The sequence below is a fragment of the Hemitrygon akajei genome, chromosome 10, assembly GCF_048418815.1.
Source record: "Hemitrygon akajei chromosome 10, sHemAka1.3, whole genome shotgun sequence".
NCBI classification, from domain to species: Eukaryota; Metazoa; Chordata; class Chondrichthyes; order Myliobatiformes; family Dasyatidae; genus Hemitrygon; species Hemitrygon akajei.
Window position 1 is genome coordinate 144592050 of NC_133133.1, and position 25277 is coordinate 144617326.

Sequence of the window (25277 nt, forward strand, 5' to 3'; positions counted from 1 at the left end):
TCAGCTGTCCCGTCCCTGCCACATCTGTTCTGAGAATGAGGCTTCCCATTCTAGAAATCTCAGATTTTCAAAAATGGAGTTCACTTCCACGACCATTATGCTGCCCTCAGCAGCATTCCCTCTATTTCTCACACATTTGCCCTCACCCGCTATCATAACATCAATAGTGTTTCCTTGTCTTTATTTATCACCCCACTAGCATCTACATTGAGCACATCATTCTCCATAATATCCACCATTCCAATGGAAACCTACCACTAGACACATCTTCCCAACCCTTTCTTTAAGGATCATTCTCCATGTTATTAACTTGTCCACTCATCTCTCCTCACTGATTTCTCTTGGCACTTACTCTTGTGATATGTCAACTGCTGCACCTGCTCCTACACCTCCTTCCTCACCACCATTCAGGGCACCAAATTGTCCTTCCAGGGAGGCAACACTTCACTGTTGGGGCCATCTACTGTATCTGGTACTCATGGAGTGGATTCCTCTACATCAGTGAGACCCAAAGCAGATTGGGCTCCACTACGTCAAGCACCTTTGCTCTGTCCACCACAAAAGGCCAGATCTTCTGATGGCCATTATTTCAATTAAACTTCCTATTTCCATACTGACAAGTCTGTCCTCGACTGCCACAATGAGACCAAACTTTGGTTGGAGAAGCACCACCTCATATTCCATAGGGGTAGCCTCCAACCTGATGGCATAAACATCAATTTCTCTAATTACTCCACCCACTTGGTTTCCCCATGTTCCTCTCCTTTTCCATTCCCCATTCTGGTTACCCTCTCACTCCATCTCCTCCCTCACCCTCATGAGGTACTCCTCCTCCTTCTCATTATTCCATGGTTCACTGTCCCCTCTTATTAAATTCTTCCTGCTTCTGAGTGTTATCTCTTCCATCTATTACCTGTCAAGCTTTTTACATCATCACCATCCACCTTCTCAATTATTACATGTCAGCTTGTACTCCTTCCCTCCTCCCCCATCTTCTTATTCTGGCTTCTGCCCCCTTCTTTTCCAGTCCTGATGAAGAGCCTTGGCCCAAAACATGGAGTGTTTAGTCCCCTCTATAGATGCTGCATGACCTGTTGGGGCTCCTCCAGCATTTTGTGTGAGTTGGTTAAGAATTCCAGCATCTGCAGAAACTTTTGTGTTAGTTATGTGAGGATATACAGTATAAAACTTTGAAGTACATTAACTTTCATCAACATAACTTAATAACAAGACTATCCATTTCCTTCTAATTCAGAAAGAAAGCAAACTGAAATAAGTTTTTTTTTCCTGAAATAATCATTGATAATTTAGGATAAAATTGATTTAATTTTTTTTAAAAATCTACACCAACTGCAGTTTCTTAAGAGACTGAAGTAACCACACATTGTGGTGCAGGCAGGAAGGAGTAAAAATAATCCATGTGGGTTTAAACAATTTCTATGTATAGAGGAATCACATTATTATATAATTTGCAAAGATAGTAACAAGATTAATAGTCCTCTCACAACCACAGGTAGTACTGGTATATCTGGAAACTATTTCTGTGAGCACTGAAGGCATTTATTCATTTCCTTACTGGGCTCACCAGTATAAACCTTCCCAATTCTTCATAGGCCAAAGAAATGAACCCGTCAGTTACAAATTTAGGGGAAAAGGAAATTCAGTGCTGCATATCAGACCAAATAAATGTGACAGATAAATTTTAAGATCCTGATTTAACCTTACCCTCCACAGAGTGAATCTGCACTGGTAGATAAAAAAGGGGTCCTTTTGCAAAGACAACATTTCAGTATAGGCCAGAGAAGGGTATCTAAAAGTTACTGAACAAGTTATGAAGCACAGCAACAAGTTCTTGAACTCACTGTGATAACCATCTAGCATACACTTGTATGAATCCGACACTAATCCTCACATTCCAATCAACTTTTGTCATCTGTACAATTTACTGTGACCTGCTAAGCTTCCAAACCACACGACTATGGGTAGCAGAAACAAACCAGAGCACCCAGAGGAAGCCTGTGGTCAAGGGGATAACATGCAAATCCACGTCGGCGGTACTGAACTCGGCTGCCAGAGCAGTCAGACTGCACCTTTGCAAGTTGTGCTAATATGCTGCTCACTATAACATTAATAAAAATAAAGACCATTCATTCATTTGTGTCTTTGTGTCTATTCAGTCCCCAGTTCATATCCACCTTGGCAAACCATCTTCATTTTTCTTGCATTCTTGAAAAGTGTATAGATATCCAATCTGTCAATATTCGGTAAAGACTCACATTTCCCCACATTATATGCCATCTGCTAAATTTTAGCCCACCTTTATCCTTCGCAGCAGTTCTTCTTCACAACCTACTTTCCCACCGATTTTGAGCAAAGTTGGTTGCAATTTTATACATTACTGAGGTCTAGCACTGATCCAAATGTACACAGATGGTAATCCTTGTTATCTTGAAAATGATCCATTCATTCCAACTCTGTTTACCGTTAGTTAGTGATCAATCCTCTCTTCAGTCTACTATATTATTCCAAAACTGTTACATACTGCACAAGCTCTCTGAGGGCAGAGCAAAGTCAAGATGGCGCTAAACGTTGACTACTTTGCTTGCATCTTCGGAAACAGCTCTATTTCTATCTTTGATATCTCTTTTTTTTTCTTTTCAAGGTTCTTTTGAAGACCCTGATCTGGAGTTACATGCTAACTTCGGTTCTTTACGCTCTCAGGACCTCACGACCTGCCGCTTTTTGGTAATCCAAGGTCACGACCTGGACGACTAGTGCACCTTCAGGGTGCCGGATTTTCGTGGCTCTGGAGATGGGCTTATTCAAGGTTGGTACCCCTGACTGATGTGTCATGGGAGAACATGGAACATTGGGAGCAGCAGGTTAGTTCTGGCTGTGTTTCCAGGGACCTGAGCCTTTCCGGGGCTGATTCTTTCGGCGCAGAGTTCAGAAAAAGCGACAGCGGACTTTTAACATCATAAATCAGCAAGTTGTTTGTTATGTCTTCCTTCTCACTGTGAAACGAGGACACCTCTGTTGCCCTTATTATGGCGAGAGAGAGCAAGAGCCCGTCAAAAATGTTACTGACATTTGATATAGCATTAATGAATAAGATTTAAAGCCTTGTCAAAACATACAAAGCGGAATAAAAGAAGGAAATTACTTTTCTTTTTATGCAGCAAATGGTGATGATATGGAAATCACTGCCTATGAGGATGGTGGATGTGAAGATAATCAAAGATTTCTAAAAGAAATTGGATTGCATTTGAGGATAAAAGCTCTTAGACCTAAAAGAAGAGTTGGAAAATGGGACTGAGTGGATTACTGGCCAGAATTAACATGGACTTAATGGGCTGAATAGTCTCCTATGCCATAATAAACATGACTCTTCTTGGTTCCCCTTTATCTATCTCACACTTCAAAAATCTGATTTGTAAATATTATTTTCCTATCAAAAACCTGCATTGATTCTGTTCAATGATGTTATGATTTTATAAGTACACTGTTAACATGTTAGGGTCAAAGAATACTCATTTTACTCAAACATAATTTTTTCTTGAAAATGCAGAGATAAGTTGCTTTGCACAAAAATCTAACTAATGGCATATTTTACCGATAATATCAAACCTAAACATCTTAACCATAATATTAAATTTCAGCTGCTAATGTAATTTGTTTTGGCATCACCAGGAGCTGCCTGTCTTGCTATTTAAAATATATATTTGTAATATCTTATTATGGTGCCCTTGTATTTATTGTACTATATCATCAAACCCAGGCTCATGACTGAAAAAACCACCTCTACAAATTAAACTTGCAAACACTGGATATTTTCTAATGCTGAACCATAAATTAACAAGCAAATCTAACTAGTTAAAGGGAACTTTTATCCTCCCTGATCTGGCTTGCATACAACCCCTGTCACTGTCTTAAAAACACTCAGGAATTTTAAGGATGTATAACAAATATTGCTTTGCTCTTGTTGTACACATCTAAGAACAAATATAAACATACAACTGGGATAAAAACAATGGAAATGTTCATTCACATTAATTATTTTGTATGCCTCCGCTGTTCACACTGGTAACTTGGCAATTAGCTACAATGATCAGCTGAGATGTACAAAAATAAATGATAGACAAACATTTCCCTTACCTTCATTCTTGGTACTGAAAGAGTAAGTACTTACAAATTCTATGCACAATGTTAATAGGACTATGAAATTAAACATTTCTTTTTCAGTCTGAGTTGATGATAGTAAATGCCATCACTAGGAAATGGGCAATTCTCCACCCTACCTCATCTTCTGTATCAGTATCAGAGGCATATTTCAACACTGCCATGCATTTCTCTATGAAGCAGGCTGCCAAAAATTGCATTAGTCTGTCAGGAACAGTCGGGTCATCACTGCCAGCTGGAGACTTCTGATTCTTGTCACTCAGCTTCATGGATATTAGTTCCAAAATGAGAATCCTGCAACAAAAGATTAAAGGCAGCAGGGTTACTACTTTGTGAAAAAAATTTACAGTACTAAAATTTACTAAGAAAAATCATTTCAAAAGTCAATAAAATATATATTAAGGAGTAGGGGATAGAGATGACAGGCCACATGAATTTAGTGGAACAGGCTACCATATCATACAGACATTTTGTATCCACCTCTGCCATCATGCTCACTCTAGGCTTTCTCAAGCCACCAAATACAAAGTCAGAATCAGCATCAAAGATCACAGGAGTATGCCTGGTAATTCAGATTGTTGAATCGTTGGCAAATTATACTTCAGTCTAAAGTGCTTTAATAACTAATAATTATTTTGTAGCAGTGATGATGGAGTAACTTTTACCCAATACTCCATGAAGGTTACATCAATGATTTTTTCCATTCTATAATAAAACTGACAGCAACCTTGGGATGTCCATGCATGTATTGCTTACTGCTGTGATTCTGCAATCCCATGTATTGTAGTTGGGCAATTTTGTAATCATGGAGATGCCTCATGGAGAAGACCAGAGACAGGGCGTGGTGTCATGATGACTCCATTTCGAAGTGTCAAGGAAGACTGAAGCATTGAGGCGAACGCGGAGGTCAGCAGTCGCTCCCCACGGTAGCCGCTGGGTCGATGGCGTTTGATTCCAGCATGTCAGTCGCTCTTCACAGAAGGACTGAGTTCGTGTGGCCACTCCCTTCGATGCCAACAGAAGGATGTTTTCAAAATTCTGAGAGTTATGTGATTATTGGACTGTACTTTATACTGCTCTCCTTCAGCTTTTGGTGTTTTCTTTCTTGTTGCCAATTGTCAGGTGGGCAATATGTTTCTTTTTATGTGAGGGAGGAGTTGGGATTTGGGGTCTGATGTTCCTGTTGGTGTTTTCTGTGTGGGTGATCTGTTAGTATTGTGTGTGTGTGAGAGAGGGGTTTGGTGGTGGCTTTGATGCTATTGTCACTGTTCTTTTCTGCGAGGGAGAGAGTTGGGGGTTTGATGTTATTGTTGCTGTTTTTTTGCGAGGGAGGGGTTGGGGATTTGATGTTACTGTCACTGTTTTGTTGTGAGGGAGGGGTTGAGGGTTTGGGGGTTTTGATGTTCCAGCTGCCGTTTTCCACGTGGGTGATCTATTTTTTTTTGTGTGAGGTAGGATGTGGGCGGGATTTGGGGGTTTGCGAGTTTTATTTCTTATTCTTTTTCATGAGGGAAGGGGAAGAGTTCATATACTTTCTTTCACCTCCCATGGTTTTTCCGTATTTCATGGCTATCTGGAGAAGTCGAATATCAGAGTTGTATTGTACATGCATACTTCGACAATAAAATGAAAATGAAATGAAATGATGATTTATCTTTTACTGTAATTGAGAAAATTTTCCATTTCTTTAACAGAATTGTTGCCCGATGATGATTTTCAACCTCTCACTGCTACAGGCAGAAGTTCCCATTTACTTCAACAAGGCAACAATTATGCCAGTGCCTAAGAAGAATAACATGAGCTGCCTTAATGACTATCGCCTGGTAGCACTCACATCGACAGTGATGAAATGCTTTGTGAGACTGGTCATGACTAGACTGAACTCCTGCCTCAGCAAGGACCTGGACCCACTGCAATTTGCTTATTGCCACAATAGGTCAATGGCAGATGCAATCTCAATGGCTTTCCACACAGCTCTAGACCACCTAGACAACACAAACACCTATGTCAGGATGCTGTTCATCAACTATAGCTCAGCATTTAATACCATCATTCCCACAATCCTGATTGAGAAGTTGTAGAACCTGGGCCTCTGTACCTCCCTCTCAATTGGATCCTCGACTTCCTAACCGGAAGACTACAATCTGTGTGGATTGGTGATAATATTTCCTCCTCGCTGACAATCAACACTGGTGCACCTCAGGGATGTGTGCTTAGCCCACTGCTCTAGTCTCTATATACTGTATGGCTAGGCATGGGGGTGGGGGGTTGCTACTGCGCAGGACTGAAAGAAGCTGCAGAGGGCTGTAAATTTAGTCATCTCCATCTTGGGTAACAGCCTATAAAGTACCCAGGACATCTTCAGGGAGCAGTGTCTCAGAAAGGCAGCGACCATTATTAAGCACCTCCAGCACCCAGGGCATGCCCTTTTCTTACTGTCACCATCAGGTAGGAGGTACAGAAGCCTGAAGGCACACACTCAGCAATTCAGGAACAGCTTCTTCCCGTCTGCCATCGGATTCCTAAATGGACATTGAACCCTTGGACACTACCTCACTTTTTAAAAATAAATATATTATTTGTTTTTTTCACAATTTTAATCTATTCAATATACGTATACTTTATAAAGTATACTGAATAAGATTTACTTATCGATTATTATTATTTTATTTTTTTCTTCTATATTATGTATTGCATTGAACTGCTGCTGCTAAGTTAACAAATTTCACGTCACATGCCAGTGGTAATAATAAACCTGATTCTGATTTTGGTGTTGGAAGTGGAGAAGTCAGCACAACAGAAATCACAGGATCCTTAGACCCCCAAGTGAATTGGCAGAACCATGATTTCACCATTGGTTACAAAGCCCAGACCACTGTTCAAGGGATAAAACTTCCTGCATTCAGCAAATGACAACAAAAACTAAGAATTTCCATGCTAATCTGGTGCCAGATGTCAGTTTCTGCAGTGGTTTGAACCCACTTTGAACAAAGACATTAAATAACACATTCCAAGGTCAGCCCTATTCAAGTATCATGTTTCCCCGAAGGCACGGAGGTATATCTCTAACCACGATACTTCAAGAATAGCTTGCAAGGATTTGACCATGCTTTTTTTAAAACAATGTAGTTAAGTGACTATGATATTTACACAACAATGTGTTGAATAGCTAAGACCAAAGATTTAAGAAACAATGGCAATCTGAACTGCATTTTTCACCTACCATTCTTGATTGTTCCATTTCGTGCACATAACCGACACTAAATCTGGACATTTCAGAAACTGCTCTGTTACAATAAGAAGCCTAGAGAGAGAATATTATATCTTTGGTTAGCAATACATTTATCAGTGATATTCCTTAACTACAGCAAGATGGCAACACTTAATTCAAAATAATCCCTTTTCTGATAAAAACTTAAAATGTATATCGATAGAACTACAGGCACACACAATTTAAAAGGTGTTAAAAGAGTTCATTATCTCTTGAAAAAACCTTTGTAAAGTTCAATTTTCAAAGCTCATTGGTCCAAAGTAATTTTAAAATTGAAATAAAAATGATAAATTTGCACCTAAAACTCTACCTTCAAATTTTCTGACTAAATGACTTTTTAAAATATAGTCCTTTGGCAGGCGAAGCAATAATAATTTGATGTCAGGGTTGTACAGCCCCTACAATATACTTGAGCAGGTGTTCAGCATTAGAACAATCGTTGGAGTCATAATTTGGGCTATTCCCCATTTTCCATTTTTGCAGCAGTGGTCACACCTTCCCTGGCCTATCCTCTTGCAACTGAAAGCTGGCCAGGTTTCCCTTGGAAGACTTAAGTTTAGAATTTTATTGTTTAGTTTAATAGTCTAATTACCAGATTACAATTGATGATGTTTGTGATCAGCCAAGAGAAGTGACATCAAGAGGTTACACTATCATTACTTTATAGGGTTTTGAAGGGGTTTTATATGGGTGCATGTTTTATTTTTAAGGTCTTTGTCATAAGGAGTGCTTCATCTGCAAACAGCTGCCAATGTTTTCTGAGGACATATCCCTGTAGACATTAGGGATTTAATATTGGCTAGCACAGAAAGCCACGGTCATTGGTCCAAGAGCTCTGGAGACAAGCCCTGTGTAAAATGTATACATTGGAATACTTTTAAACATCAAAGTCTTTAATTAAAATATTTTGCTATCACTAAGTTTTTCCTACAATGTTTTCATTTAAAGCCCAACAAAAAAAAGCTCCAGGTTCATTCAACTGATCACTCCCTGCACCTCTGGGAAATTCACTATCTGGGCAACTTCATCGGCCTACATCTTCTAATATACTCTATTGGGAAGTTGAAATTATGCCTTTTTGAGTCTATAAACTCTAACACATCTCAAATGCAGAGTTTGTGTAGGCAACTGCAAGATTGGTCTGTATTAGCTAAAATTGCTTGGAATGATCTAGAAGCGGAGCATTTCACGCCTAATCTAAATCTTTGAGCAGTCCATGCAGTGCTGCTTGCAGAAGTCTCCCAAATCTCAGTTACCACTACCTTTTAGTTTGTTTTCAGATTTTTTATTTATTGGAGGTGGATGGAAACTGCTGCTAATGCCAGCTTTTACTGCCCATTTCCAACTGCCCTCAAGGTGGTGGCGATGAGTCACTTTCTTGATCCACTGGAACAGTTGCTGCATGGTGGGTAAGGAGTTCCAGGACTCAGATGTAGTTATGATGAAGCAACGTCTTCAAGTCAGTTTGATATGTGAATAGGAGAAGAACTTCCAGGTAGTGCCATTCAAGTACTTCCCACTGTTTTTGGTGGTAGAAGCTGCAACTTCGAGAAATGCTGTTGTAGAACCTTTGACAAGCAACTGAAGTGTATTTTCCAATAGGACATATTATAGACATGGTGTGTAAAGCGGAGGGAACTGAATTTTAGGATGGGTACCAATTATCCTGCTTGATCTGCCATCTCATACTAAATATTTATTGGTAGAGGTTGGAGTACTGATTCTGTCTCTTCTGGGACAGCAGTATTTTAAACAAGAATCAGAAGGTCACTCGCTTTCTCTGTTGGTAAATTAGATGCTAGTATTTGAGAGTAATTAAACAATAGCTCTCCTGAACCACAGCTGAAGACAATGTGCTTCTATTAATGGACAACTAATAACTAATTCTGCTGATTTCTCCTTAGGATGATATATTAGCTTATAACCAAGTTGTACATGTTAAATTGAGCTGTATTTACACCTCTGCTTCAAAATAAGTTTATTGGATTTGTATTATCTATGAATATCCACCCCAATATCTAAACTGAATAATTAGCGATTATAAAAGAAAGCACAATTACTAACTCTTAACAGCTGCATACCAGCAATTGAGCAGAAGTCGAGGATGAAATATCTAACTTTGAAAACAATTTTTACATATACTAAATCTTAAAAAGTGAATAGAGACAAAATAATAACAAGCAAAAATATACTTTAGAGTAACCCTTAGGAGGCAATGATCATAATATGATAGACTTCACCTTCAATTTGAGAGGGAGAAGCTAAACTCGGATGTATTAGTATACAGCCGAGCGAAGGGAATTACAGAGGCTGACTGATTGGAAGGGATCACTAGTAGGAATGAAGGCAGAATAGCAATGACTGGAGTTTCTGGGAGAAATTTGGAAAGCACAGGATAGATACATTCCAAAGAAGTATTCTAAAGGCAGCATAACACAACAAGGGAAATCAAAATCAACATAAAAGTAAGAGAAATGGCATAAAAGAGAGCAAAAATTAGTGGGAAGTTAGAGGAATGGGAAGCCTTTAAAAACCAACAGAAGGCAACTAAAAAAGCCAAAAGGAGGGAAAAGATAAAATATGAAGTTAAGCTGGCCAATAATTATGAGAATACCAAAAGTTTTTCAGATATGTATAAGAGAAAAAGAAAGGCAGACTGCTGAAAAATGACCTTGGAGAGGTAACAAAGGGGAGGGCAGATGAACTAGAATTGAATTGACTTTATTTTTTACATCCTTCACATAGATGAGGAGTAAAAACCTTTATGTTACATCTCCATCTAAATGTGCAATTTATAGTAATTTGTAATACATAGTATGTACAACAGGACAGTCAATACAGCATAGAAATACAAGTGCATCTGTGTAAATTAATCATCCTGATGGCCTGGTGGAAGAAGCTGTCTCATTGCCTGTTGATCCTGGCTTTAATGCTGTGCCTCTATAGAAAGTTCTTAGGATTTGGGGCCCACACCAAACTTCTTCAACTGTCTGAGGTGAAACAGGCACTGTTGTGGCTTTTTCATCACACAGGTGGTATATATAGACCAAATGAGATCTTTGGTGATGTGTATGCCAAGAAATTTAAAGCTGTTCACCCTCGCAACCCCAGATTCATTGATGTCGATAAGGGTTAACTTGTCTCCATTCCTCTGTAGTCCACAAACAGCTCCTTTGTTTTGCTACATTGAGGAAGAGAGGTTGTTTTCTTGACACCACTATGTCAGGGTGATGACTTCTCTGTAGGCTGCCTCATTATTATAATGATAAGGCCAATCAATATAGTATTGTCAGCAAATTTAATTAGCAGATTGGAGCTGTGGGTGGCGACACAGTCATGGGAATATCGAGTGTAAAGGAGGGGGCTTAGGACACAACCCTGAGGGGCTCCTGTGTTGAGGGTCAGAGGTGCAGAGGTGAGGGAGCCCACTCTACCTATGTTCTAGTCAAAATAAACACAGCATACCCATCCCCATCTTGTAACAAAAGGCCGCATTACCAGGTAACATTTGATTAGAACTGAGGGTATGATTGTGTTGAATGCTAAGCTGTAATCAATAAACAGCAGCCTAATGTAGGCATTGCTATTGTCCAAGTGATCGAAGTCCAAGCAGAGAGTCAGGGAGATTTCATCCACTCTAAACCTATTGTGGTGATAGACAAATTGCAGTGAACCCAGGTCCTTGTAGGCAGGAGTTCATTCTAGCCATGACCAGCCTCTCAAACCACTTCATCACAGAAGATGTGAGTGCCATTGAGAGATAGTGGCTGAAAACTTCATAGATGAGACAAACCGAGATGGTTGCAGCCAGAATGCAGGCTTCAGATAGTAGATGAGTGACCACCAGAAGTAAGGGGAGTAAGAAGTCAGTGCTGGGTTCTCCTGTTGCCAATCCCTTTAGGAACATGTATACCCCTTTGGATAATGCTGTGGGGGTGACCTAACAGGGCACAGCAGCAGCAGCAGGTCAGTTGCACCACAGCTAGCTCTGAGGCCCAATAGGGAAGGGTAAAGTCAGGCAGTGTGATAGTGATGGAAGACTCAGTAGTTAGGGGGACAGACAGCAAATGCTGTGGGCACAAAAGAGAAGTGTGTTGCTTCCCAGGTGCCAGGGTCCAGGATGTCTCAGAGCGGCTGCAGAAGAATTTCAAGAGCAGGGGTGAACATTGGCATCAATTACGTTGGTTGAAAGGGGGAAAGAAGCCCTGCACAGTCAGTATAGGAAGTTAGGCAAGAGGCTGAAGTGCAGGTCCTCCAGTACCATGTGCTCGTCAGGGCAGAAATATATTACAGACGGATGGGTGGCTGAAGAATTGTGCAGTGGGTGGGGTTTCAGATTTCTGGATCATTCAGATCTCTTCTGGGGAAGGTATGAGGGGTTTACACCTGAACCTGCGAGGGACCAATATCCTTACAGGTAGGGTTGCTAAAGCTGCTGGGGGGAGTTTAAACTAAGTTGGTAGGAGGATGTGAAATGGAGTGCTAGGGCCAAGAATGAGGTGGTTGTTGATATGCAAGTTGATGCAGTGTGTAGTGACATAGTGAGACTGTGAGGATGGACAAGCAGCTGATAGAGCAAAGTTGCCATGGACGTGATGAGGCGAAGTGTAACTTGGGGGCAAATCCAAAAAGGGTGATGAATACAGGACTGAAGTTATTTTATTTGAATGTATGCAGTATATGGAATAAGGCAGATAATCTTGTAGCGCAGTTAGAGATTAGCAGGTATGATGTTGTAGGCATATAAGTCATTAACTGTGAAAGAAGATTGTAGTTGAAAGCTTAACATCCAAGGAGACACATTGTATCAACAGGACAGGCAGGTAGGCAGAAAGGTTGGAGTGTGTCTGTTGGGAAAAAATAAAATCAAAACATTGGAAAGAGCAGACATAGGATTAGGAGATTAGAATCCTTATGGGTAGAAAACTGTGTGTTAAGAAACTGCAAGGGTAAAAACACGCAAAAAGGGAGTTATAAATAGGCCCCCGAACAGTACAAAAAAATAATGGGAGAAAAAATGGAACGTGAAGGTAAGCCGGCCAATGATATCATAAAGCATACCAAAGCTTTTAGAGATATATAAGGAGTATAAGAGAGGCGAGAATGGATATTGGATCACTGGAAAATGATGGGTGGAGAGGTATAAATGGGAGACAAAGAAATGGCAGAAGATCCTAAGTATTTTGTGTCAGTCTTTACTGTGGAAGACACCAGCAATATGCCAGAAATGTGAGTATATCAAAGGAGCAAAAGTGAGTGTCATTGCTATTACTAAGGAGAAGGGGCTTCGGAAGCTGATATCACTTGGACCAGATGGACTACACCCCAGGGTTCTGAAAGAGGTAGCTGAAGAGATTGTGGAGGTACAGGTATCCCCCGCTTTTTGGAAGTTCGCTTTACGCCATTTCGCTTTTACGAAAGACCTACATTAGTACCTGTTTTCGTTAACCGAAAGAAATTCAAAAAGGATTTTTGCTTTTACGAAAAAAGGCAAAAAGTGAAAATAGCGTTCAGCGTTTGTTTTGCAGTGAGCCGCTATAGAGGCAGCGCACACCCCGAGCAGCGAGAGTGGCGCTGCCAAGCTCCTGCCCCAGGAACTACACTCAGCATCAAGCCACCATAGCTTTGAACTGTGTCTGTGAGCATCTGTGCTTTATCTCCATTTATTTTGTGCATCTGTTAGCAAGATGTGTCCTAAGATATCAGAAAAGCCTAAGAGAGCTCATAAAGGTGTTACGCTTAGCATAAAACTGGACGTAATTAAGTGTTTCGATTGTGGTGAATGAAATAAAGACATTGTGCGTGCGTTGAACTTGGCTGTGTCCACCATTTGTACTATTTACATGTAAAGAGAAAGAATCTTGAAAGCTGCCGATGTTACTGTAGGTTCTGCTCGTAGCAAAGTGGTCTCTCTTAGTCAGCATCCAGTAATGGATAAAATGGAAAGTCTATTGAGTGGATTGATGGGTTTAGAAAGCATGGTGTTCCATTAAGTTACCTTATACTTAAGGAGAAATCAGTCAGTCTTTTTAATAAGCTGAAGCAGAAAACACTGGACGATGGTGATGAAAGTGTCGCAAAAGTGGAATTTAAAGGTAGTCATGGGTGGTTTGATTGGTTTCTGAGGTGAGGGCAGCTTCATAGTTTAATATTTACTGGACAGAGTGCTTCCGCTGATAATGAAGCTGCCGAAAAGTTCCCAGAAGAATTGAAGAAAATAATTACAGAAGGTGGTTATTCGTATAAGCAAGTATTTAACTATGACGAAACTGCAATTTATTGGAAAAAACTGCTGAGCAAGACATTTATTTCGATAGAAGAAAAGCAGGCTAAGGGACACAAGGCATCGAAGGACAGGTTTTCCCCGAATGCCTATAATTAACGCTACTGGTGATGCTGTCCTTAGGCCTCTACTAGTGTGCCATTCAGAAAATCTGAGGGCACTTAAAGCCATTGATGAGAACACTTCCTGTTGTGTTTCATTCACATCCAAGCGGTTGGAATACCCAAGTAATTTTTTTCTGAGTACGAGTGGATACGTTAGTCCTTTTGTTGAAAAATACTGTGCAGAAAATAACCTCGATAATAAGTGTCCTGCGATTGTCGATAATTGTGCTGCTCATCCACCTGGCATTACCAAGTATGGCGGTAACATTCGTGTTGTGTTCTTACTGCCGAATATGACATCGTTGCTGCAGCCGTGTGACCAGACCCTGATAGCCATAATTAAGGCTTACTATAGGCAAAGTGTGATGCGTTTTATTGTAAGTGCCATTGACAGAGAGGGCAACTCCGCAGCATCTTTGCGAGAGATCTTAAAAGACTCCACCCTCCGATGACTCAGCCTAACACCCCATCATCACCACCACCACCACCTCTCAACCTTCCAGTGTGCTCGCTGTCTTCCCAATTCTGGTAAGTGAAACGACACTGTACATACATTATTTCTACTTTATATAGGCTGTGTACTTTTATCATTCCTGCATTTACTATTTGTTAGTGTTATTTTAGGTTTTATGTGTTACTTGGTATGATTTGGTAAGTTATTGTTTGGGTCTGGGAATGCTCAAAAATATTTCCCATATAAATTCATGGTAATTGCTTCTTCGCTTTATATCATTTCGGCTTACGAAAGGTTTCAAAGTAACACTCTACTTTCGGATAGCGGGGGAAACCTGTATTAGTAACGGTCTTTCAAGAATCACTAGATTCTGAATGACTCCAGAGGACTGGGAAATTGCAAATGTCACTCCAGTCTTCAAGAAGGGTGGAAGGAAAAAGAAAGGAAATTATTGGCCAATTAGCCAGACTTCAGTGGTTGGGAAGAAGTTGGAGTCCATTAACAAAGATGAAGTTTCAGTGTACCTGGAGGTGCCTGGTAAAGTAGGCTAAAGCCAGCATGGTTTTGTTAAGGGGAAATACGTGACAAATCTGTTGGAATTCTTTGAGGAATTGACAGGCATGATAGACAAAGGAGAGTCAGCAGATATTGTGTAAAACATTCTGGATTTTCAGAAGGCCTTTGACAAGGTACTGCACATGAGGCTGCTTAAGAAGATGAGAACCTATGGTATTACAGGAAAGATATTAGCATTGGTAGTGGATTGGCAGGAGGCAAAGAGTGGGAATAAAGGGAACCTTTTCTGGTTGGCTGTTGATGATTGGGGTCTGCTGGGGTCAATATTGGGACTGCTTCTTTTCATGTTATGTCAACGATTTGAGTGATGGCATTACAAACAAGAGAAAATCTGCAGATGCTGGAAATCTGAGCAACACACACAAAATGCTGGAGGAACTCAGCAGGCCAGGCAGCATCTATGGAAAAAAGTACAGTCGACGTTTAGGGCCAAAACCCTTCAGCAGGACTGGACAGAAAATGCTGAGGAATAGATTTAAAAGGTGGGGGGAAGGCAGAGAGAACCACCAGGTGATAGGTAAATCCTGAAGGGGGAGGGATGAAGTAAGGAGTTGGGAAGTTGATTGGTGAAAGAAACAGAAGGGCATGGAAGAAAGAAAAAGGGGTGAGGGAGCATCAGAGGGAGGCAAGAAGATGAGATGAGAGAGGGAAAAGGGGATGGGGAATGGAGAGGAGGGGGGAATGTTGGTTTGGGGCATTACTGTAAGTTTGAGAAATCAATGTTCATGCCATCAGGTTGGAGGCTACCCAGATGGAATGCAAGGTGTTGTTCCTCCAACCCAAGTGTGGCCTCATCACGACAGTGGAGGTGGCCATGGATAGACAAATCAGAATGGGAATGGGAAATGGAATTAAAATGGATGGTCACTGGGAGATCCCGCTTGTTCTGGCGGACAGAGCGTAAATGCTTGGCAAAACGGTCTCCCAATCTACATCGGGTCTCACTGAAGTACAGGAGGCCGGACCAGGAGCGCCAGATACAGTAAATGACCCCAACAGACTCACAGGTGAAGTGTCGCCTCACCTGGAGGGACTGGATGGTAGTGAGGTAGGAGATGTATGGGCAGGTCTAGCACTTGTTCCGCTTGCAAGCATAAGTGCCAGGAGCAAGATCAGTGGGGAAGGAAGAATGGATAAGGGACTTGTGTAAGACAAGGGATCCCTATGGAAAGTAGAAAGTGGGGGGGGGGGGGGAGGAGGGAAGTTGAGCTTGGTGGTGGGATCCCGTTGGAGGTGGCAGAAGTTTTGGAGAATTACATGCTGGATGTGGAGGCTGCTGGGGTGGTAGTGAGGACAAGAGGAACCCTATCCCTGGTAGGGTGGCGGGAGGATGGGGTGCAAGCAGACACCCATCCTTGCCTGCGCATCACCTCCCTCTGGTGCTCCTTTGCCCCTTTTTCATCTTCCATGGCCTTCTGTCTCCTTCACTAATCAACCTCCCAGCTCTTTACTTCATCCTTCCCCCTTCAGGTTTCACCCATCACCTGGTGCTTCTCTTTCCCCTCCTCCCACCTTTGAAATCCACTCCTCTGCTTTTTATCTCCAGTCCTGCCAAAGGGCTTTGGCCTAAAATGTTAACTGTACTTTTTCCATAGATGCTGCCTGGCCTGCTGAGTTCCTCCCACATTTTGAGAATGGTTTTGCAGTCAGGTTTACAGACGATTCAAAGTCAGGTGGAGGGGCAGGTAATGTTGAGGAAGCAAAGAGTCTGCAACACAGACTTCCACACTATTTTCTAAACAGGGAAAAATTTCAAAAATCAGAGTTGCAAAGGGACTTGGAAATCTTTCTGGTGGATTCCCAGAAAGTTAACTTGCAGGCTGAGTCGGCGGTAAGTAAGGCAAAGGCAATGTTAGCATTCATTTGGATGTGATGCTGAGTCTTTATGAAGCACTAGTGAGGCTTCACTTGGAGTATTGTGAGCAGTTTGGACAGGGTTCAGAGGAGGTTCATGAGAATGAGACTGGGAACGAAAGGGTTAAATTATAAAGAGCGTTTCATAGCTCTGGACCTGTATTCACTGGAAGTAATGGAAATAAAGGGCTATGGCTTTGTTTAGCACATAATACGACTCTCACATGTTTTATTCACAAAATCCTCCTTCAACGGTCTCCCCTTCTCCTGCACTGCCAACACTACAACACCCTCTTTTTTGAGGCACCTCTGTAACATCATCTTCCTTACACCGCTGTCTTCTTGCTCAGCAATCTTGGCAAAAGGAGGGTTGCAGGTCTGTGCGCCTGTCTGATATTTGAACCTGCAGAGTGGCCTGTGTAATGGTTTTATACAGACAAATTTTCCAGCAAGGGATGGCTTCAAGGAAGAACAAGTTATTACAAGGGAAGTAAAACATATTTAGGAACTTAATCTTGATGAACAATATAATGATCTAGAGAATGTTCAGAATCCTGTAACTAAAACCCATAAGTAAGTTGATTACTAGTAAGTGCAGTACACATTAAAACCGTTAAAAAAAAGACAATACTAAAGCTTTAGAGAACAGAATTGCAAGCTGCACTCTGAGTCTTCTTGCCCAAGCTATTGAGAGAAAATGTTAATCATTTCTTAAAAATACATACGCCCAGTCCAGTTCTGGCTCTTTCTTGCAGATTTTGACAACAGATTCCGCCAGTTCAATCCCTTTTGTGTGGTTTAGTAGATCCGCTGTTCTCTCAGCATTAAGACAGGTAAATAGAACCATGCAGCAATAGGTGACAGTTTTCTTATCTAAATGATTCAGAAAATTCCTTAGGAAAAATCAAAAACAAATTTTAGATGCAGATCCAGTCAAAGCTACTCGTACCTGCCAAAAATATCACAGTTTATCAGCTGGGATGTAAATAAGACCGAGTTTTAAATATCAGTAAAAGACCTAACAACAGAGCAGAGACAGTCATTTCATTTAAATTTAACTTGTGACAAAGTTGAAAAAACAGTACGTTTGCTTGTTAAATAAAGAATAACATGTACCCAAAATTAATACAAAGCGACCTTCATAAAATTTCCTTCTGAAGTATGAATCTGAGCATCAGTCTTTTAGAAAATATAACCTGTAACACTTTACTGGAAACATAACCATGCATTAATTGATGAAAAATATGCAATCAGAAAAAGGTACAGTCTTGGGAAAGGGAAATATTTAGGTCAGCATGATATGACATATTGTTCATAGAATCACGGTATGGTTACAGCATAGGAGGTGGCAATTTGGCAGTGACTACACCAGCTGTCTACCAAAGTAACTAGTTTCATCCACTGACACTTTATCCAGAGTTTCAGATTTTTTTCTCAACTATCTTATTATCTAGCTCCCTCTTGAAAGTAAATATCAGCAGGCAGTACACCAGATTCTAATCACATGCTATGTAACAAAGAGACTTTCTCATGCAACTTTAACTTTTCATCTCTATATCTGTGGCTTCTAGTCCTTAACCTTCCTAAGTAAACAGTATCCCACCATCAACTCTGTCCAGACCCTTCATCATAAAATATACTTCAATCAAGTCTCTCCTTAGTCTTTTCTCTTCTCTAAAGAAATAAATCAATCTTTGTAACTATATTTTCTCATTCCAAGAAACATTCAAGAATACCTTATCTGGATCCTCTCTGATATCTTCATATATTTCATATAATAGTCATTCAAAATTCAATTTAAAACTTGTTTTAAGCCAGTGAACAAAACACAGAAATTCAAATGAAGGTGGACAATGGTAGTTGATATAAATTAGCAAATACTATTTCCTTTCAAATTATCAAAGAGAAATTTGCTTAATGACAAGGACTTTCCTGAACAGGGAAATGGTCACAGATCCAAATCAGCACATATTGGACACCTTTCTGAAGGCAGTCATGACATTTTAATATCAGGGCAAATAGTTTAACAGAAAAATGCCTGAAATCAAGGTTTTCAAGTGGCAATGGAGCAGGTACATTCCAGACATTGGAATTTACAGCCCGAGGAGCTTTCAAACGTTGGATACGATGCACTATACCAAAAATGAAGCGGTTTTATCTTCAGCAACAGAGGTCAGGTTAATTTACTTACAAGTCAAACTGTAAGTGACATGAGGAAAAAGTTTCTTTTTAAATGTATTGATTGACTGGTGTCTGGAATGCATTACCAGGGTGGCACTGGAGACATGTTTCACAGCAATATCCAAAAATAGAACTGTTGTATATTTGGAAAAAAATGCAGAATTTTGGGAAGAGGGCAGGAGAATGGAAGTAGTTGGTTAGCTCATTCCTTACTTTAATCATTTTATTCCCTCTCTTCTAATATTGTTTCCATTTTAAATCCACTAACTTCTCCAAGCTGTCATCATCAACTTCCCACTTCAAAAAAGAGCCATCGTCTTCTCCTCTGAGCTTGGAAATTTACTCTGCTTCAACATCCTTCAAATTCCTTGAACATATTATGAATCCAATTAGACCCTTAGAGTACACATCTGAAGCTCTCCAATCAGATTTCCATCCCTGACACTGCATTCTAATATTCTAAACTGAACATATGGACATTATCCTCTATAACTGTGATCCCTGTAGCTTTTCTAGGAGAATAGACACACCATCTTCCTCCAATACCTGTTCAGCTCAGTGAAACCAATCTTTCTCCAGATCAAAGAGACAGCCTTTACTTCAACAATGGTATTACTTTAACACTCCTTTACTGAGGATCTATCCTTATCCCACCCCTTCCTCATTTAAATGCAGCTAATAAGCAACATCATCCACAGCTGTGGATTGAACTTTCACATGGATGCTGTTGACAACCACCTTTATCTCAACATTGTCCTGCATCACAAAGTCCAAGATAGGTACTTAACAAGTTGAGCCTTTAGGCAACTAAAAGATGAAAAAGGAGATTAACAGTTGAGGAGGAAAGATAGGACAATGACAGACAAAAAACACAGACACAGAAGAATGGATAGATGTAGGGTTAGACAGGTATCAGAATACAAAAGGAAACCCACTCTGCACCTGGTGATATTGAATCTAAGATAAACCATGCAAAGGCAGGGCAAAAGGATAGATCCTTAAGCCATGCCAAAGGAAACGTTATGAAATTGGGAGATTTGTGGGCAAAAGTAGGGGAACCAGTTGAGGCCTGATGTTGTCAACAAAAAAGGGACCAAAATAAGTTAATCAACTCCATCAAACCATGAAGAGGTGTCAAGGCAAACAAAGAGCTGCTGGCTGTTAACATAATCCTGGATGACATTTTTCATGACATGGAATAAAGAAGGTGAGAATGAGACCAGACTCCTAAATTTTAAATCGGAACTCTATTCCAGAAATACCCTTTAAATAGGAAAAAACATTGGCTCCGTGTGTATTGATATGGAAATTCAATAGATTTTGTTTAAATATTAATTCAGCCAAAATGTCTGAATGTACATTAACCTTATGCACTGTCAACTAATCTGTTGATAAATGAAAGCCAAGTGCTTAAATTTACATAATCTTTATTCTTATCATCGCTTGAATTTACATAATTATGTAGTCTAGCAGTCTGGGAAGTAGGCAGAAAGTACTTTAAATTTTGCAATTAATAGAACTCTGACGAGGTTTTAGATGGAAATCCACGATTAGTTTTTCAAACAATCCAATTCAACCACCAAAACTATAACAGCAGATCTGCACAAGCTTGTAGGTCATTAACATTACAAGGCTAAACCAAAAAGATAAACCTCCATTGGAAAATAAAGTTAAGACAACGTACTAAAATACGCAAAGATTTGAATATGTTGATCCCTTCTGGATTTACCTTCTGGAACAGACTCTCACTCTAAAAGCTAGAGCAATATTGTGGGAAATGACAGACCCAACCAGTTTTGCCCAGAAGTGAATCATTAATGGAAGGTTTCTAATCTCCGTTAACAAATAGTAACATTATATAAAATGTTGTTTTACGGATTTTTTATAAACTTTTCATCAGTTTGTTTTAAAAAACATATAATCTATTAAGATTTCATGTAAATCAGTTACCTGTCTTAAAGACGTCATATTTTTACCAATCTAATTCAAACACAAATTCTCTCCTCATGTTGAAAGTTGGGTTAAGGTTATACTGGTAGAAGATTTTAAATATTTTTCCCTGAAGCCTATCTGCCCAACCTCTCTTAAAAGTTCAACGACTACTATGGTTTTTCATAAGAAACAGCATTCACCAAAGTTAGTTATCTAGTGACCTACCTAGTTAAAGTCTCAGCAAATTAATATGTGGCCCTGAAGCAGGCTGGAAATATGTTATAGCACCAAAGAGAAAAAATGAATTCTTCTGGTAATTCAAGAAATGAATTTGATTTTCTTTTTCATTCATTGGTCTTTTTCATTTTTTAACATTTTTGAGTAAATCAAAATCCATGAAATAGGATGCTTAACAACCCACACTGGACCAAAAACTCAATCAACTAATCATCCAATTACAACAATATAACACTTACAGGAACAGATCTGGAAAGGCATTTTTCCAAATGACATCCTGAGATTCCTCATTGCCAACTGCTAGGTTTCCAAGGAGCTGAAGACCACATTGAAAAGCTGAATAAAATAAGATGAAACACTTAAAGACCAAATTCTGGCAAAAACAAGTTAACAACATGAAAGTGATATCAAGGAGTAAATGTGTTATATACAAATTGCACACATGAGAAAAGTTGAAAGAAAAATTCAATCTCTTTTCTTGCCTGAGCAAGCATGTACAATGTAGCATTGCTGCCTTGAAACAGACTGCCAACAAGAACCTTCTGCTAGTGAATTCTTCTGATTCACCAGAAGATTCCCATCAGTTATGGTAGTTGACCTACAATCTACCTATTCCCATCGATGAAAGGCATTCAAAACTGCTCAGTGAAGCAAACCAGACTGCTGTCAAGACTGAATTCCAAGCTCCCTCTTGCACCATTTGAAAGTCTACTAAGTTCACTTAGTCACCTTACAGAAAGAACTAGCACAACTTAAAATGTTTGAAATCAGACAGTAACAAGTATAGTGTGCTGATTAACAGTATTTCCAACACCTGCTGTTTTACAAACAAAGACTGGAAAAATCCAAACTGCTTTTTGTAAACTCAACAATTCAATATGATGGAAGGAGAGCCTGCAGCTGAGGTTTGAGGTATGCAAATTGCGAGAAATACACTCTCCGAACACCTCCTACAAATCGTCCTCAATCTCATAAGCTCCAATAAGATCACACTTGTGTTTGTAAGCTTTAATTATAGGCCTAACCTAGTGAACCTTTCATCATCTACCAAATGTTACATCCCAGGAATCAACTGTGTGAAACTTCTCTGCAGTGCCTCTAATATATGTACAGTGGATTCCAGTTAATTGGGACACATTGGAACCAGTACATTTTGGCCCAATAATAAAGACAGACTACCATTTAACATAGTAACAAACTGTATATTTAGGTGAAGAACAGAACAAATTGGAACTCTATCAATAGTACTACAGTACTATAAAACTATATATTAGTTCCTAATCGTTATCAACAGAGAATTTATCTGCCACATTCTTTTGATTGACTGTGAATGAACAAAATCAGTGCAGACACCTAGTGTAGGTGATGAATTGCCTTCATACAATGATGTCGATGATTGCATCCTCCAAATCTTCATTTTCACTGAAGCAACCACGATGATTCCCAATACCTTCAAATTATTCGTAGTTTCTAACTTGAAGTAGTGAAATTGTTTCGTTTTCACTCCTGGCTGTTTCTGGCATCTCCAAGCCTGAATGTTTGAAACAGCAGTGAGCAAAACAGTTCTAAATTGTCTTACTGCTTATTTCTACCCAACTTTCAGTGACGTGATTTAATAACTGTTCACCCTGAGCGCAGTGCAGTGTCTAACAGCCACACAAGGGCACACATCCGATGCTAGTTAGAAACTGTTTGCAAAAAGTCTCCTGCCCCAAATAAGCAGCATAGTGTCCTAAATAAATGAAGATAATCCTGGCTATTTTCTCAATTAGCTTTTGCTCTTTAAAAGTTGTCCCAAATAAGCAGCTGCCCTGATTAAATGATGGCCAATTAACCAGAATCCACTGTATATGATTCTTTAAATATGGAACCAAATATGCATGCTATTTTCTAATTGCATAATACCCAAACCCCTAAAGATTTTCTTCATTGCAAAAAAAATCTCAAGTCAATCTCAAATGGATGACAATACAACCCTTGTTTAAGTCTCCCCAGACTGAGGAGATAGACTCATACTGTACATTCTACCCTACCATCAGGCAACCTTCATATCAGGAATTGATCTGATGAATTTATTCTGCACCACCTCCAAGTAAAATCCATTTCTACTATACACCACACAGAGGATATTTGCATTATCATTGTAGCTTTAGGTTTGTCTGTTGGGTTTGGAGTTCCTTTCCGGGAAACGTGCTAAGACGGTAGCATGATATCGATACGCAGAAGCCTCTCCGGACTCTGGATTGGGGATTACCAAACGTTATGTGGTTTTTCTTGTGTGGTCTGTTGTGTGCTTTTTCGTGATATCATTCCGGAGAACGTTGTCTCAGTTTTTAACTGCATTGTATTTATGGTTTATAAATGACAATAAACTGAATCTGAATCTGAATCATTTGCCTTCATCAGATACTGGTTTCTCTTAATCAGATAACTGTATTCAGATCATGCAAAATTCAAATAGAACCTTATTGTTAAATATATCCACACTCTAACATTAATAACAAAGAGGTGTGAATGTTTACTGACATGACGATCTCTGCTCCCATCAGTCTTCCAAACTTGGCTTTCAATTTCTCTTTCATAGGCACTACAGCATGTGCTGGAGGATGGTTTAAGATGGTATTTTTCATTTCAGCTTTCCATTTTAAGTTTATGATTCTAAATTTATTTAGGCATGGAGACCAAAATTCACATGGCACTCTAGGTTTGTTCTCAAAGCCATGCACAATATACAGCAAATTCTGCAAGATCAGAGAGTTTCTTCCATTTTCTTTTAGTTTTTGTAACAAGTAGAATATCAATTTCCCATTCTGCTAATTGATGACCAATTAATTCCTTGATGTCAAAGTCCCCATTGCCAGTCACAGAATCAGAAACAAACAGCTAATGGTGATTATTGAGCTTTGCAGGATACTATGGAACCAATAATTCTATCTCAGGGGATTAGAGCTACTGTGGTATATAGTCACTTTTAGCAAGGCTGTTGATCAGAAGTGGAAATACTGGTCAATTTTCATCTCATTAACCCAGTGATGCCATAACCAAAATACTTTCTATCCCCATTCGTCCTTCTGCATTATTCTTGCACACACATACACACATCCCTTCAATCAGTGCTCATGACAAGTCATTTTAAAAGAAAATTAAACAGCTAATGGCCTGTTACTGCTCCTGATTGGTATGTTGTAACAAGTGGTGTTTTACAGGGCTTGATGCTGTGGCTTCAACTTTTACAATTTACATAAATGACTTTGATGAAGACACTTAAGTCACAGTTGCTAAATTTTGCTGATGAACAACGGCAGGCAACACAATTCGAAAGAGAATGTAGGGAGGCTGGAAAGTGGTTATGTGAGTGAACAAAGATCTGGCAAATTAAGTATGTGGGAAAATGGAAAACTGGTCATTCTAGCAAAGTGGAGAAAATGAAACAGAAAGTAGTATGTCCCATATGTAATTTGCAAATGGTCAGTGTACACAACCAGGAAGTAATTAACACAGAATATTACAGTTTCCAGGAGAAATGAACCAAAAACAGAGAGGTTACCATCGGTTATATAGAGCAAGAGTGAGATCTCACCTGGAATAGTCAATAGCATATTGCTCCCCTTATTTAAGGATGCTAATGCATTAGAAGCAATTCAAAGGTTTTCTGGCCAATATCTAAAATGGGCACTATATCCTTCAAGGCTGGTCATGTTAGGTTAGTTCCTGTTGTAGTTCAGAAGAGCGAGATGACAACTGATTGAACTACACAAGGATCTTGGGAGGTCTTGATAGGGCGGATGAAAAGAAGATATTTCACATATTGGAGAATCTCGATCCAAGGTTCACTATTTGAAAATAGGGAATGAGGCAAAATTTTCTGAAGTCTTTGGAAACTTATTTCCTTGAAAGGTAGTGGAAGTAGGGTCTTTGAATATTTTTAAGGTAGAGTTAGGTAAATTCTTATAAGAGGGTGAAAGGTAAATGTGGATAAACTGGAATGCAAGATCATCCACGATGTTATTAAATGGAACAGCAGACTCAAGGGGGTCAAGTAGCCTACTACTGCTCCTATATTCATATACACATTAACATGTGAGGAGAGGAAGCTAAAGGACATCTGATTAGATGAAAAGGGGGTGAAAGAGATCAGCCTCAGAAGCTGAATACTCTATGACACTCACTGCTAGCTTGTACATTATGCTATAGGCTTTACCAATC

At 39.7% G+C, this 25277-nt stretch overlaps 1 protein-coding gene across 2 annotated transcripts in view; it reads right to left on the reverse strand.

Moving 5' to 3' along the window:
- atxn10 (ataxin 10) overlaps nt 1-25277 on the reverse strand; it is a 195290-nt gene that overhangs the window by 141498 nt on the left and 28515 nt on the right. For both annotated transcript variants that reach the window (XM_073059230.1, XM_073059231.1), the window contains exons 4-7: nt 21311-21407; nt 17447-17614; nt 7403-7483; nt 4299-4473 (exon numbers count right to left, since the gene is read on the reverse strand). In XM_073059230.1, coding sequence (XP_072915331.1) covers nt 4299-4473; nt 7403-7483; nt 17447-17614; nt 21311-21407 — 521 coding nt within the window. The remainder of the gene's footprint in view (nt 1-4298; nt 4474-7402; nt 7484-17446; nt 17615-21310; nt 21408-25277) is intronic.